General features: G+C 40.8%; 1 protein-coding gene across 6 annotated transcripts in view; it reads right to left on the reverse strand.

The window, feature by feature from the left end:
• Positions 1 to 15,346, reverse strand: part of mtus1 (microtubule associated scaffold protein 1) — a 115,173-nt gene that overhangs the window by 34,333 nt on the left and 65,494 nt on the right. For all 6 annotated transcript variants that reach the window (XM_012969477.3, XM_012969443.3, XM_012969322.3 and 3 more), the window contains 1 exon segment: positions 217 to 425. In XM_012969477.3, coding sequence (XP_012824931.2) covers positions 217 to 425 — 209 coding nt within the window.

Below are 15,346 nucleotides of genomic sequence, written 5' to 3' on the forward strand. Positions count from 1 at the left end.
TGAACCATTTCCCAAACCTCTTTGTAATGTAACATCTCCCTTGCATTATGATGGATTCTGGGACTTAAAGTTCCTCTGATTTTCATAGTGGATGTGCACAGATTCTCAGGAAAGCAGAAGGAATGTCAGGTCCCAGAATCCATTTCTTCACAATAGAACAACTATTATAAAATGGTATTGTGATCAACAAAGTCCCACTGTTTAGATTGCACCTACCTGGATTATAAGTTGTTGGACCACCACAGTCAGTGCCTCAAACTTTTGGTTACTGCTGGTGAGGAGATTTTTCAGGTTCTCGATAACCCCTTTCTGCTGCTCACACACGGCTTTGCAGTGGGTTAGTTCAGCTGATTTAGGATCAACTGGAGGTGTCTGTGCTTGTATAACTGGACCTCTTGGGCTCGTCTTCGGCTTATTTTTTTCGACTAAAGAAAAAAAAATCAGCTTTTGAAATATACCACCTAAGTTCCCCTTTTATATAAACGTTTACTTTCGTATACAAAATTACGGTCCATGTCACATGGCCATTTTCTCCACCATTGGGGAAAAAAACCCACAAATCTGCTCCAAGTTAGCACCCTGCTCAGTACATTTGGTCAGGAACAGCATACATATTCGGGGCTAAATGTGCCAAAGTGGACAGGCAGGTGGATGCCATAAGAGTACATGCCATGCATTTCACAGGCTTTAAGGCATTGCCACATCCAGGGATTCCAGGAATTTGCTGGATTCCAGGAATTTGTTTGAGTGTTTAATAGCTTTGTCAGCAAGAATTAAACCGCCGGAATAACTTCCCATTCATCTCAATAGCAATTTCATGCACTCGCACTTAAACACTTCCAAATTTTTAAATGGCCACAATCTCAATGGTGAGGGCACTGCACACGTCCAGGAGATTGGCATTAAGATTGGAAGGGATTCTGGATATTCTGTTGCCAGACAGCAAGCTACTAAACACTCTGGCAGAACGGCTGCTCTTGTTCTTTGTTAATTTAGAGGTTCAGATTTAATTTATTTATATAGTTATCTCTTCACCAATGCACCTTAAGGGCAAAGACAGACTGATTTTTTTAAAAAAACCCATCACAACCACATGGTACAAGTCGCCATTACGGTTAGCTGTGGCGATTAGTCGCTGCATCTGGATTTTAAAAATTGTGGTGGCTATTTGCCTCATCTGTCTTTGCCTTAACTCTCACTGTAACACAGGCTACATGCATTCAAACCAGCAGTGTAGATGTTTATGAGCCATTTAGATATAAGATAGCAGGAAAAGAAAACCTCTGTTTCCAAAGCACTAAGTTATACAATATTTCATACTGTTTGCAGACAAAACTAAACATTCAATTACAAGAACAGTATTTCTTAAAGTTTTGTGTTACATAAATATATGACATGTCTTTCTTGTACAGCAGGTTACCACAGATAGATTTTGCACTAAAAATTCCACTTGATTATATTCTGTTACAAAAGGAATAGATTTGGGTTTGGTCACACTACAAACACCTCAGATATTTGCCAGCAACTTGGCATAGCAGAGCACAGTATTAAAGCTAGTAGCTGCTTAGGTTTGGGTTACATGGGCATTTCTCAGCAAGAGAATTGCACAAAAACTGCTGGGAGTGAAGGATGGAGGAAAATATTGGTATCATTGAGACCTCACTGCTGATAAAAGCTGCCATAATTTTTTTCCTTGCAGGCAATATAAACTCTTACTACAAATACAGAATATAATGCACACACCTACATATTTATACAAGGACGCTTTATCTTTGGTCAAAGCTCATCTTTATCATGAAACCGGATCAAGTCTATAGCCATGAAGGAGGCCACCCTGAAAATAAATAAAAGCTAGGAATTTCCATCTGACACACAAGGATTTTTTTTTAAATCTGCTTCAGAGACACTAATCACAAATTCATATCTATAAATTAGATATGATAATTTCTAAACTTTATAGAAATTACTAGGACTGTGGATTGCAGGATAAGGCTACTGATTATAACCAGGCACTGCTAGGGGTAAGCATTTCTGCCTCACAGCACTAGGGTGCTGGATTTTTAAGTTCTCCCCATGCCCATGTCTCCCACTGCCCATACTAGCAGGTTAATTAGCTTTTAATGTAGCTCCACTAGGCCAGGGACTGACATGAACTATTTATCAACCTCTGTGAAAGAAACCTTGTAATATGTGAGAATTATATTAATATAATAAGTAAAATACCGCCAGCACGTGTAGATCACCCCAGCATAGAAGTACAAACTGTGCACAGTAAGCACCCTACTGTAAGCAATATATATATGTCAAACTAGACTGAGAACTGGGCAAGCCAACCTCTTCTGCCCTCTGCACATTAACTGCCAATTCCCTTCACTCCTAATGAATAAGAAGGGAATCTGACACAAAGTGCCAGACCCAGTCTGTGCTAGTGGAAAAAGTACCTGCTGAAAGTAACCCAGCCAGAGCAGTGTCACATTCCTCTGCAGGTATCATTATGTTCTGGCCTGGACTGGGATTCAAAACAGGCCCCACCAGCACAGTAAATGGTGACTGTCTATGGCATCTGACAATAGCCCCTCTGGCATTTGCCAGAACCCATGAAATGCCAGTCCAGGCCTGATAAGGTTTATCACAAAACACAAAATGGACAAAATGGCTTGTCCACAATGAAATTTTACCTGTATAAATAAATAATAAGAAGAATCCCTAGTGAACATTAAAATCAAATTTATGCACTAGTTACACATTTATCTTGCTATCAACATGTTTTACTGGTAAGTCATTAATCAGCACATAAGGGCTTTGGAAGCCCTATCCCTCTGCCTGATTCAGCACATTATACTGCCTAGCTCTATTTAGGCTACACACAAGGCAGTTACAGATCAGGTTGCCCAACAGCAAACAAATACTGTATGACACGTGCATTTCATTCCTTGCCGTTTACTGCCCTCTTGCGCACTCTTGTACATTAATGTTCAGCAAGCACAGCCACCCAAACTCCTCCACACAATTTAATGGAACATTGGAAGTAATTTTATAAAAAGTCTCATTTAGGTGTGACCGAAAATGGCCCAGGTTTTTACATTGAGAATAGTGGGAGGTATGACCTTCCCTGAGACACAGTTTGGGAGTGACAAAACTAACAGGCAGTATATTACAGGAGTGATGTCTGCATTACCAACTTCTGTCATGTACACCTCCCATGTTCTTCTTCAACGTGTAAAGTAATCACACACATTTAATATTAGCGTATATTCTAAAGATGGCTATTGCAGGAAGAAGCAAACCCTTCCCACCATTCATTCACTCATTGCCTTTTAGGCCCAACTGTTTCTTCTATACATACAGCAGATGCTGAGAGGCTGCACCCAACTAATACTATTTTGTGAGCTGTCTGGCTTCTTTTGCATTTGAGGACAATTATCTTCTTAAAACAATTGAAAAAAAAAACAATTAAAAGCAGTAAGCAATATTTAGATCTTCCTATTGCAGTAACAAGATCGAGATTCCAGGATCAATCACTGGCATGCGTTTTTCTGTTTCAACTATCACAGATTTGCCAAAACATGAATATTTAAGAATAAGCTCGACATCCCATTGCTCCCTATCAAAAATCAAATTCCAGCAATAACAAGCCTCAGATAAAAATAAACATAAAATCTTTTTTCTTGCCTTCAGGACAGAGTGGGGATCTAGGCCCAGTCAGTCACATGCTGGGAAAGAGGGATTGTTTTTTCCTGTGATCTCACAGCAACTGGCCGACCACAAACTGCAGGCAGTATCCACAGCAATAAAAACACAAGTGCTGGGCCACTGGCAGGCCCTGTTTGTGTAGCCTAACTCCTAAGGCTAATGCCACATAAGCTCCTACCTGTGCCTCCACCTGATTGAATAGAATACCCTCAGGTGCAGGCACATGTAGCCGAAAGCCGCATAAAAACACGAGATATTGGCTACATGTGCCTGCACCCGATATCTCATGTTTTTATGTGGCTTTCGGCTACATGTGCCAGCACCCGAGCGTATTCCATTCATTCAGGTGCAGGCACAGGTAGGAGCGTATGGCGCGTACTTTCGGCAAGTGTTTTTCGGGTTGCCGAAAATATACGCCACATACAACGTGTGGCATTAGCCTAAACATTACCACTCAAATAATAATACAATCAGAACACGTGTGGGCTCTGTTAAAGGCACCTACAACAAAGCAAATTATATTGTCCTCCTTCCCACAAAGGCCATCAGCTTATGCTGCAATAAACACAGACATGTTAAATCTACTTAGGGTTGTCAGTCCTGGGGCTCCCAACCTGGGCCCTCCCTAGGGTCCACTTTTATTGATATGGTAAATAACTCCTAGCAAGCAGACAGCTGATGAAAATTCTAGCCTGAGAGGTGTAGAACAAAATTAAAAACATAAAACCCACACTCTAAAAACCTAAGACGAGCTATAAAAAGCCTTAAAACAGAGATGCTAAAATGTCTTTGCTTTCACTGCATTTTGGGGTTACCAGCCATGCAGCTGCAATCCTGAGCCACAACACTATGGTCTATAGTTTACTTACTGCACACTCAAACACAACCACCATGGTTTCTTTTTTACCGACAATGAAGCATTTTTCCCCCAGAATTTCAGAGTTGATGCAGTTGACAAACAAAAAAAGTTGTTTGTTTCCCTCAGAATTTGAACTTAACTCTTTATGTTAGCAGTCAGTCACGTTGCATTTGTCACTATGGGAGGTGTTTCCTGTGTCTAATCTTTGAGGAAAGGTTTCATGGAAAATGCAGGCTTTAATTAGCAGAGACAATTAAGAAGCACAAAGTAACATGCACCTGCTCCCTTTCCAGTTTCAGTCCTTGCCACTGGGGGGACACAGAGGCTGGGAAGTGTCAGGAACAATAGAAAGTGAAAGGCATAACAGATGGTTCATCAATCTGAGCAGTGAGCTGAAAATAGCTGTGAAAGCAGCAGCTGGACAAAAAACAATTGTTTTGATAAATATTTAGGAAAAAGCCAGTGTTTAATACAGCAGAGAAGAAAGCCAGGAAGGGGGAGATACACCTTTCTCGCTCACAGAAAACGTATCTGTCTGGCTGTTTCTTTTCTACATTCCTGAAACAATATAGTAGAATGTAGCTAATTAACAGACGAGGAGAATTGGCTTGTGCTATACAGTTTTATTTAAAAATAACTTTAAAACCACTGAAAATGTTTAATGAAGTTACTTAGAGCTCTATTTTCTTTCATTAGGCAAAACACGGCTTTGGGTGGCCATTCCTTTTCATATGACAATTACAGCCTCACTGACAGTGTGGCATCTGTCAGACTTAGAAGCTCGTAGAGGAGTGGCAGTAACAAGCCTTCCTCCATTCACTGCCAGCTTCCCTTGGAACGATACAGATTCTGACTTGCCGATCAACAGGTGCAGACACAAAGAAGCATCGTGGGCAAAATGATAAGCAAACATGCACACGTAAGCCATACTATCTATTTTAATCCTTGGCAAATACGCGCTGACTACAGTTTTCATGAGGAGCAGTCTAGAGCGTCACAGCTCACAGCAGAAGAACAGAAGATGTTTATAGTAGGGCTCTGACTGATTCAGTAGGAGTACGGTATGTCGGGCCCTACTGAAAGAGAAATATGGAGACTGCCACTGCGTGTTTCAATGTTAACCAAAGCCCTATCCTAAGGAGAATGTTAGCAGTGATTGCTTAGTTACAAGTAAGGTTATATCAGCTTTTTATTCTTTGACAAAGGCTTCTAACCGAGAACTCGTCTTACATGACAACTTCTAAACATGAACTGCTGGGTCAAAGAAATACATGCCCTGCATATTTGACTAATTATTTTCCTGCAGAGAAAAATATAAAGGCCATGAAACAGATTTAGCTCCCTAAAGCCCTAGAAACAAACACTGGAATTAATAATTGTAGTTTGTGAAACTAAAGGCTACTGCCACACAAGGCAGTTATTAGGCCTGCTTCTGAGTGGTGGCTGAGAAAATGCCCATCCGCTCCTACCTGCTCTTCATTGTGTCTACAACCATAGTCACTGTGACACCCTGGGTGCAGACACACAGAGTTGATTTTGCCACTGAAACACAAAAACCCGCTCCATCTGTCTGCACCCACCCGACTCTGGGTGCAGACACAACAAAGAGCAGATAGCGAAAAGGGGCAGTTTCTCAGCCAGTGCTCATACATAGGCCACACAACTGCCCCACGTAGCCTAGAGAAACATCAGTACAGGCGAGGATAAATTTACTTATGAAGGGACAAGGTTTAAAGGGTGCAAAGTGTAATAAAACAGACACAATCAGCCATGTTTATTGCACTTTGTCCCTGTCCTGCCATCAGCACCTCTGGCCACAGGTCCTTCTTTTCAAAGACCCACATTCCCCCTATGAACACAATAGGGATGAGGTGTTGTCCAAAACAAAAAGGAATTCTTATTTCTTGCATCATTGTTTTGTGGTGTGATGAGTACCTTCCACAAGTATAAGTACATATGTGACTTATGGAGACAAACTACTTGTTCCTGAAAAAGTAAATTAAATCATGAATAAAAGTAGCAAATATGTATACGTGTATAGGAAACAACCAGATTTGTGATTAACATATAAAATAAAATGCAACCGAAGCTAAAAGGTATTAGATTCCTAATACCATGCAATTTGAAGCATCTATCGGAAAAATGATTCAATATTCATAATGAATAAGCCATCATTAAAAGTTAAATGGAGATAGTTAAGTAACTCAATGTGGACTCTTTTCAGCTACGGCTATTAGAAAATTAAAGTACAAATATTTTATGACAGTTGCCTGAGGCACTGAAAGTTACATATTTACTAGTAATTCTTCTGGGACTGAGAATAAAGAAAACATTTTCTTTCAAGTAATGTCATTTCCTCCCAACAGTTCAGTTTCATTAAAGGAACAGTATATGCCCTTGTTCAGCATAAGTGCAATGGACAGGGACATACTTTTCACCCAACAGGTAGGTCAAGGTTGGTCCTTGTGCGATATATAATCAGGATACCATTATCCGATCCCTTTCTTTCTCCATTTGTTTGGGGAAGACTACCTGTGCCCATGTAATCTAATTATTTACCTTACAAGGACTGAACATGGTGTAGCTACACTTCCAGAGTATGGCTATCAAATGGAAATCAAGCGTAGCACCTTGCATTTAAAAGAGTCTCTGAATTTCATAACATTTGATTTGTAGGAAATACTGGAATCAATTCATAGTTACCCTGGCTCAATGACTGTACCTATATTGCCAATGCAGGAAAGCAAACTATAGTGGTGAACGTTAAGAACTGGTACAGAAGGTTAATGAGTGGGAAATACCTATCAATTTATGGCCTCTCTTAATAAATGAAATAAGTTCTCACTTAAAAAATATAAATAGGTAGGATGCAAGATTGGCAAAGGTGTCCTGTTCTCTTCCCAACACATTTGTTCCTCTTTCCTTTCTTTTTACTAACTATCACTTTATAATCCCTCTCCCATTCTGATTTCTCCTGGTTGTACACTGTTAAGCGATATAGGCAGCTGCCCTCAAGTTATGATTTCTAGTGTGCTGTAAATCTACAATTAAACTCTTTTCTGCCAAAATTATCTTATGTATCTAATGTAACTTGTACTTCATCTTGTACTTTAATAGTACTTGGTATGCTATCCATGAATAAAAAAATCCCACAATACGCTTACACTTTTAAAGAAATATACAGCACTACCAGAGACAGATGAAATAGCTCCAATGCACAACAGGGCACATATTAGTGGTAGAGCGTTAAAGCGCTGGCTTAATGGCAAACACCAAGTTTAAGCTTGACTTAATTCTGCATTAGGGTGCCCTTATAAGTTATAGGTATATAAGGGTAAAGCATATTATGAAGTACAACGTAATTGTCCATGCAGTAAAAAGCAAGATAGTCAGAGGATGCTGGAATTTCCAGCTTAATTCCTCAACTGTTAAGGATTTATAGAAATTATATCAATTACTTCTTTAAATCTATAAAATCTTCTATAAAGTGCCAGAGTACCATAACATATTGCACATTATATTTAACATGCTTAAGTTTAATATTTCCCCAACATATTTTTGAATTCTACCCAGTGTCAGGCAGATAAATTATACATCAGTAATAAGTGAATGCCTGCACTGATGCCATCCCTAAATGTTGACTTGATTATTACGACAAGCCAGTTTAGTGAGTTACAATTGCTTTGCCAAGGCTGTGTGAGGCTAACCCAAAGCTAACTACTACACTAAGCATAAGACAATTATTCAATTTAAAAAAAAAAAAAGTGTCACTAGATTCTAAAAAAAATATTTGATTCCCAATAGCTACAATAAAAGTACAGCATGTAGAAAACAAATCTATTTCCACAAAGTTATAGGCATCCACTCATTAACCTTCAAAATCCTGAAAGGTTATCTAAAAAGGGACAATGGCCATACAATTCCACTTTGACAACAAAGCTCTTTGTCTCCGCAAGATTGATTTGCCATGTATGCCAAAAGCACAGGTTATGCTGACATTTGACATGATCTGGCTTGGGCTTAATTACAGGCCACTAGATTGCGTGTGGCTGGGAGTAGGGATGGGGAAGCACATATCCAAGGCAAAATTTGGAGGAATAAACTGCCAGAAGTGTACCTACTAAGATCAATGGAATGCTTCAGTAGGAACTCACAGCACTTTTAAAGCCTCTGTTGAAAAGAGTTGAAAGATTTATTTTCTGTGAGATATAAATAGTAAGGAAAGTATAAACAAATCCACACAGTGTGCGTAAGGCACTCAAATTCATATTTAGCTTCCCGTTCCATCTACATAATCTCTTAATGATAATTCCTGGCAATGCAATTCCCTGGTAATATACCCCCCATTGATTTCAAACAACCCCTAAGCCATCAAATTAAGGGGCAGGGAAACATTGCATCATCTTTAGGCTACAACTGAAATATTTAAAAACTTTATAGTATAAATACAGAATAAAAGATTAAAAAAAAAAAATAAAAAAAAAAAAAGGAAAACATTTGTAAAAATTAGAATTATTTGCTTATAATGGAGTCTATGGGAGATAGGCTTACCGTATTTTTGGAACTTTCTGGATAACAGGTTGCCAGATAACAGATCCCATACCTGTACTGTACATACATTTGGTCTATGGCAGTTTGAACAGAGTGCACCTACATTTACCTTTCTATAGTTATTCTAGGTTCTGTACCTATCAGAGGAAAGATGGAGCACATAAATCTTTACAGTTAACACACCCCTAGTAAACTTCGTAAAAGCCATGATTCATACACAGTTTTTTTTTCTGCATATGTGGAAGCCAGTACATTCCAGTGAAGTGCATCAGAACCAGAGGTACCTTGATACAATTCCTTGTGTTATTCCTTGTGGATCCCCATAACTCTACCTTATCACTCGAATCATAGATGAATAGGAACTGTAGGATATAAATACTTCGTTCTATTACCCTGAGTTACTTTAAAAGTAGAAGGAACGGTGGAATCATTGGGGGGTGCCAAAATGCTAGTGATTAAGATCGCTTACCTGATACCCCAAGGCTGGTGCTCCTACTAGTGCGGCTTTTTACTCTACTGTGCGTGTGGCATGAAGACAGAAGACATAAGGGCTCTGGCACACGGGGAGATTATTCGCCCGTGACAAATCTCCCTTTTCGCGGGTGACTAATCTCCCCAAATTGCCGTCCCACCGGCAAAAATCGCTGGTGGGATGGCATACGCAGCGCCGCGATTTCAATGGCAATCCGGGGAGATTAGTCGCCTGCAACAAGGGAGATTTGTCGTGGGCTACTAAACTCCCTCGTGTGCCAGAGCCCTAAGGGGATGGCTGGCTTGGATGAAACCTGGGCCAGTGCGTTTTTTGCTAACAGGAGCACTAGCCTGGGGTATCAGGTGAGTGAATACAATCACTGGGGGGTGGCAAACATTTTGACACCCCCCAGTGATTCCACCTTTTTTCTTCTCCTTTAAAATAATCACTTATGAAATGTGTGTCATATTTGGTTTGATTTATAAATATCAGAAACAAAAACCCACATGTGCAATTGGCCTTGATTTATACAGTCTAGTTTTACAGTCTTCTGTGGGTCATTAACGGAAACAAATTCCCATCTTCCCACTGTGTAAAGGAAACAATCCAACTCAGGTTAGTTATTACTCTAAAGAGATAAACTCTGAAAAAACAATTCTCTGAGCCACTTCATAGCAACTTTTCAAATGGTTTTCATAATTGTAATAGGTTTTGAATAATTTGCCTTCCGGCTCTGGCTCTTTCCAGCTTTTAAATGGGGGTCACTGACCCCAGCAGTCAAAAAATGATTTTTGAGGCTACAATTTTATAGTTCTTATCTCAGGGTCCTATTTAAACCACTGCCTGCTTGCTAGCAAAAATAAGACACTAACAACCAGATAGTTGCTAAAAAAAAACTGAGAGCTGCTGAACAAAAAGCTAATTTAAAAAACAAAATGAAAAAAAAATAAAGAGCAATTGCAAATCGACTCAGAATGTCATTCTCTACAACAGTGCTGTCCAACTTCTGTTGTACCGAGGGCCGGAATTTTTCCGACCTATGTGGTGGAGGGCCGATAATGGAAGCCAGTTTTGACCACTCCCCTTTTTGAATCCGCACCCACTTGAAACCACACCCATGTTATCACATGACCATACCCATATTAATGGTTGTAGTACAGCAAAAACCTGCCATACTCTGCCTGCCCTACCCTGCCTTTGTGTGTGCCATACTCTGCCTTCCCTACCCTGCCTGTGTGTGCCATACTCTGCCTGCCCTACCCTGCCTGCGTGCCATACTTTCACTGTGTGTGCCATTCTTGGCTGGTTTGTGCCATACTTGGCCTGTTAGTGCCATACTCTGCCTTCCCTACCCTGCCTGTGTGTGCCATACTCTGCCTTCCCTACCCTGCCTGTGTGTGCCATACTCTGCCTTCCCTACCCTGCCTGCGTGTGCCATACTTTCACTGTGTGTGCCATTCTTGGCTGGTTTGTGCCAAACTTGGCCTGTGTGTGCCATACTCTGCCTTCCCTACCCTGCCTGTGTGTGCCATACTCTGCTTGCCCTATGCTGCCTGTGTGTATGGCACACACAGGCAGCCTACAGTGACACAATGCTGGCACTGCTCCTACAGTCTGCACAATAAATATATATTAAAAAACTTTTTAATTGCAGTACCACCTCAGTATATGTTCTTTTTGCAGTGTGTAGGGATTATTTGTGGGTTTCTACTGCTCCTGAGGTGTGAACAGGGGAACAATGGGAGTGATTACAGTCTGAGCCTGAGGTGTGAACACTGCAGGGGGTGAACAATGCAGAGATTAAAAGGTGTGAACAACACAGGGGATTACATATTTAAACAATACAGCCTGATTACAGCCTGAATCTGAGGTGAGAACCATGCAGGGGGGGCAGTTAATCACAGTACTGATACCATTTAAAGCTTACACAAGAGTAAGCCATCAAAGCAGCCAGACAGGTGGGGGGCCACACAGAGGGGGGTCGCGGGCCGCCAGTTGGACAGCACTGCTCTACAACATACCTAAAGTTACTTTAAATGTGAACAACCCATGTAAGCCTGTACCCCCTGCTTCCCAGACCAGGATTGGATGCACATACACTACACTACAAAGCAGTGGATGGGGAAAAGGACACAGACTGATGGTCAGTTATGTCAATAATAGAGTTAAATGCTTATTTTCTGTCCTCCTGCGAGAGCAGCCAGGTTGGGATCTGGGGTAGACTGGTCACATTTCTATTCTATATACCATAACAATGCTGGGGGAAGATATTTTTAGCAGAATAACAAGATTTTCATGCAAATGTAAGGTGGCCTTAACCAAATACCAGTAAATTGCCGGTAGGATGGCATACAAGGTCTTCACCCTTAACCTATGGCTGGTTAGGAAGGCATACCACACAACATTTTGAAAATGGAAAGAGGGTCAAAAAAAAAAAATGCCGCACGCAGTGCAGCAATTTTTTGACCACACCCATTTTTGCAACCACACCCCCTAAATACCACTCCCATTTGACTAAATTTGCCAGGTTATTTAAAGTTTGAACACATTTCCGGGAGTTTTGGGGTCCTGTTTTATGTGCTATTACAGTTTTGCTGAAAAAGGTGAAATTGGCCTTTAAGCTGCTAGTCTCCGTTCCCCCAAGAGACCAGTTTAGCTTATTAGTTACAATTGCGGGGGGGAAGGAACTTTTTACCTTTCTGGGCTCTCTGCCAAAAGCCCACTTATTTTTAAATTTGTATCTTTTTTGGCTTCAGTGCAGGAGATCAAAAGGGAAATGAGGGACTTTTCAGTAAGAATCTGGGACTGCGGGTTGAGCTGTCAAAAGAGGGACTGTCCCGCGAAAATCTGGACAGTTGGGAGGTATGGGAAGGGTTACCATGATCCCACAGAAGTCATATTTTCTCCTACACCAGAACTCATTAGCGCCTGCAAACATTCTAAACCAACCTTTGTGTTGTGAAGCTGGTTGCCCAACTTGATTCGAAAATGTAAGTTGCCGGTGGGATGGCACACGCGGTGGCGCGATTTCGAGCAAATCGCCGAAAAAGCCTCGCGAGGCAACTTCGGCGATTTGCGCGAAATCACGCCGCCGCATGTGCCATCCCACCGGCGACTTACATTTTCGCCGGTGGGATGGCAGGGGAAGGCAACTCGGGGAGATTAGTCGCCCGCGAACAGGGAGTTTTGTCGCGGGCGACTAATCTGCCCGTGTGCCAGAGCCCTTAAGAAACACCAGCCTAGACATAAGAAGAGCAGAATGGAGGAGGGACATTAGCACTTGAAATAGCAGAACACAAAGGGCCCACCCACACACTGCAGATAAATGCAGAGCACACAGAAAATGACAGGAGAACGATGCACTGCTGTCAGTTTCCATGACAGACCTTTCACTAGTTGTTAATAATGCAGAGAGAAAAAGGCGGGTGATTGGTAGGGTAAGCGTGTCGTTACTTCTGGTTTACATGCTTCTATATATATTCTCATAACAAACATCAGAGAAGATAAACAATATTTATAAAGAAGCTTAAAAAGGACAGTTTTTGGACATTTTCATATAATAAAGTACAAAAAAAATATAAAAAATGAAGAACAATTACACATAACTGCAATGTACCAAGCCAAAACCACCTTCCATATCCTCCCGATTCCTGTTCTAACTCTAGATTCCATTCTGAATAGTTGCCACAGGAAAAGCATATCAGAAGCGTGAGGTAACATTAAGCAGGGATGAGAATATTTTCCCACATACAGTCAGCTTACAGTAATGTGTGCGCAAGCAAGGCCTCACAGGCAGTGTACAACTACCAGAAACATGCAGAAAACCATCATGGTATTGTGGTTCTAGAGCAGGGGTGGCCAAAACGTTGATCGCGGTCCACCAGCCGATCCCCTGTGGATTTCTGGTGGACCACGTTGAAGCCAGGAAATGCGGAAATGTGGCGGTTCAGTGTGTTTATTGGTTATGTACGTATGCTGCGCCGCGTACATACATGGGGAGGAGCCAAAAGTCGTTCGCCGGGGAAAAAAGTCTGGGTACCCCTGTTCTAGGGCATGCCAGGGAATTCCAATGCTGTGGGCTTGGGGGAGGGTCCAACCTAAAGGCACACAAGGGTGAAATTTGGCAACATTATCTACCTAAGGGGGTTTGAACCCAAAAAATTCCAAACTCGTCTGTCCGAGCACAGCTAGCTAATGGAATTCTGCAAGAGCCCATATCACAACACAAAGTGCATAGTCTTCATCCATATGTGCAATTTTGCTAGCTAGCATCTGTAATCATCTATACAGGTACAGGATCTATTACCTGGAATGCCTGGGACCTGGAGTTTTCTGCATAAGGGATTTTTTTGTAATTTGCATCGTTAAGTCTAACAAAAAAAAAACATTTAAACCCAACAGGATTGTTTTGCCGCCAGTATGGATGCATGCAGCTTAGTTACCATCAAATACAAGCTACTATTTTATTAGCATCAGCTCTCTGGGAGATTGTGGATAAGAGATCCCATACCTGCAATACACTGCAGCAGAAACATAGGCTCTTGACAAAAAAAAAAAAATCTTTAAGCACTTGCTTAAAGCTGATGAATTCTAATCCTTATTCATGCATTATTTCAATAACGCAAAGTAATAAAAAGGGTAGGTGCCTGCGGAACTCTTTTGCACATCCAACTCTTCCATCCTCAGTGGGACACCAGCACAATAGTTCAGAAATGACCCTGCACTCTTAATACATTAATCAATACACAAAGCTGGTATGCTTTTGCAGTTAAGAGTTTAATTCCCCTTGACAAAGGCTTGTGCCAAAATGTTGGAGTAATTCTAATTTACCCACAAGTACCCCCACTTTCTGGTAATCCTTTATTCCTGTTGCTGGATAGAATGTATTATACACATCTCTTATGTAACATTTTGCAAACTGCAGTACTATTGCAATACAATACTATTGTATTGCTATAAACTTTTAGAAAATGGAGTGTTTAACTGCAAAAGCATACCAGACTGCAGAGTATTTTATAAACAATTGTGTAATTTTTCACCTCTTAATTGGGGAGGTGGTGTTTACTCCAGCACCTTATTTATCTATTTAAGCTAAAACAGAGGCAGGATGGATTCTGCATCTGAGTGCCGTCCCCTCATCGTATTAAAACATAAATCCTGTCCCACAAGACCCTTAAAGCACAAGAAATTGACCAGCAGCACTAGGTTATGTAGGCCTGGTTACCCCACAGATTCTGGGTGAGACCCAGACAAAGGAAGTTTCATAAAATGGTATTGTCCCCTCATGAATTAAACCTAAACAACCTGCTGACACAGCAAGAAAATTTTAATGTAAAACAACCAACTCAGATTCAGAACACTGCTGTCTTCAAGGAATAGAGTGATGTCAGTGATACCATGAAATGGTTAAACACTGATGGTTTATAAATAAGGCCAGTGGCACACAGGCAGTTTACATTGCTACAGTACTTCTTCAGGAACATCTCTACATAAGATTTTATAGGTCCTTTTATATGTACATTAATGGAACTATAGTTTATATTAAGATACTGATTCAGCATACCGCCTGCAGTTATGGAAGGGAGTATTTTGAAGAAAAAATTATTATTTACCACTATGCAGTGCAAAGAATATGTGCTCTGCTCAACGTTTATTATGGTCTGATACTACACAGGGAAAGTACTGTGATTTGCCATTAACAATATGTAATTATGGGAAATTATTCAATAAACAAGGAAAGGCACTATGACACAGAATCTTGTAATATAGCA

Source organism: Xenopus tropicalis, chromosome 1 (assembly GCF_000004195.4).
Source record: "Xenopus tropicalis strain Nigerian chromosome 1, UCB_Xtro_10.0, whole genome shotgun sequence".
In the NCBI taxonomy this organism is placed as follows: domain Eukaryota; kingdom Metazoa; phylum Chordata; class Amphibia; order Anura; family Pipidae; genus Xenopus; species Xenopus tropicalis.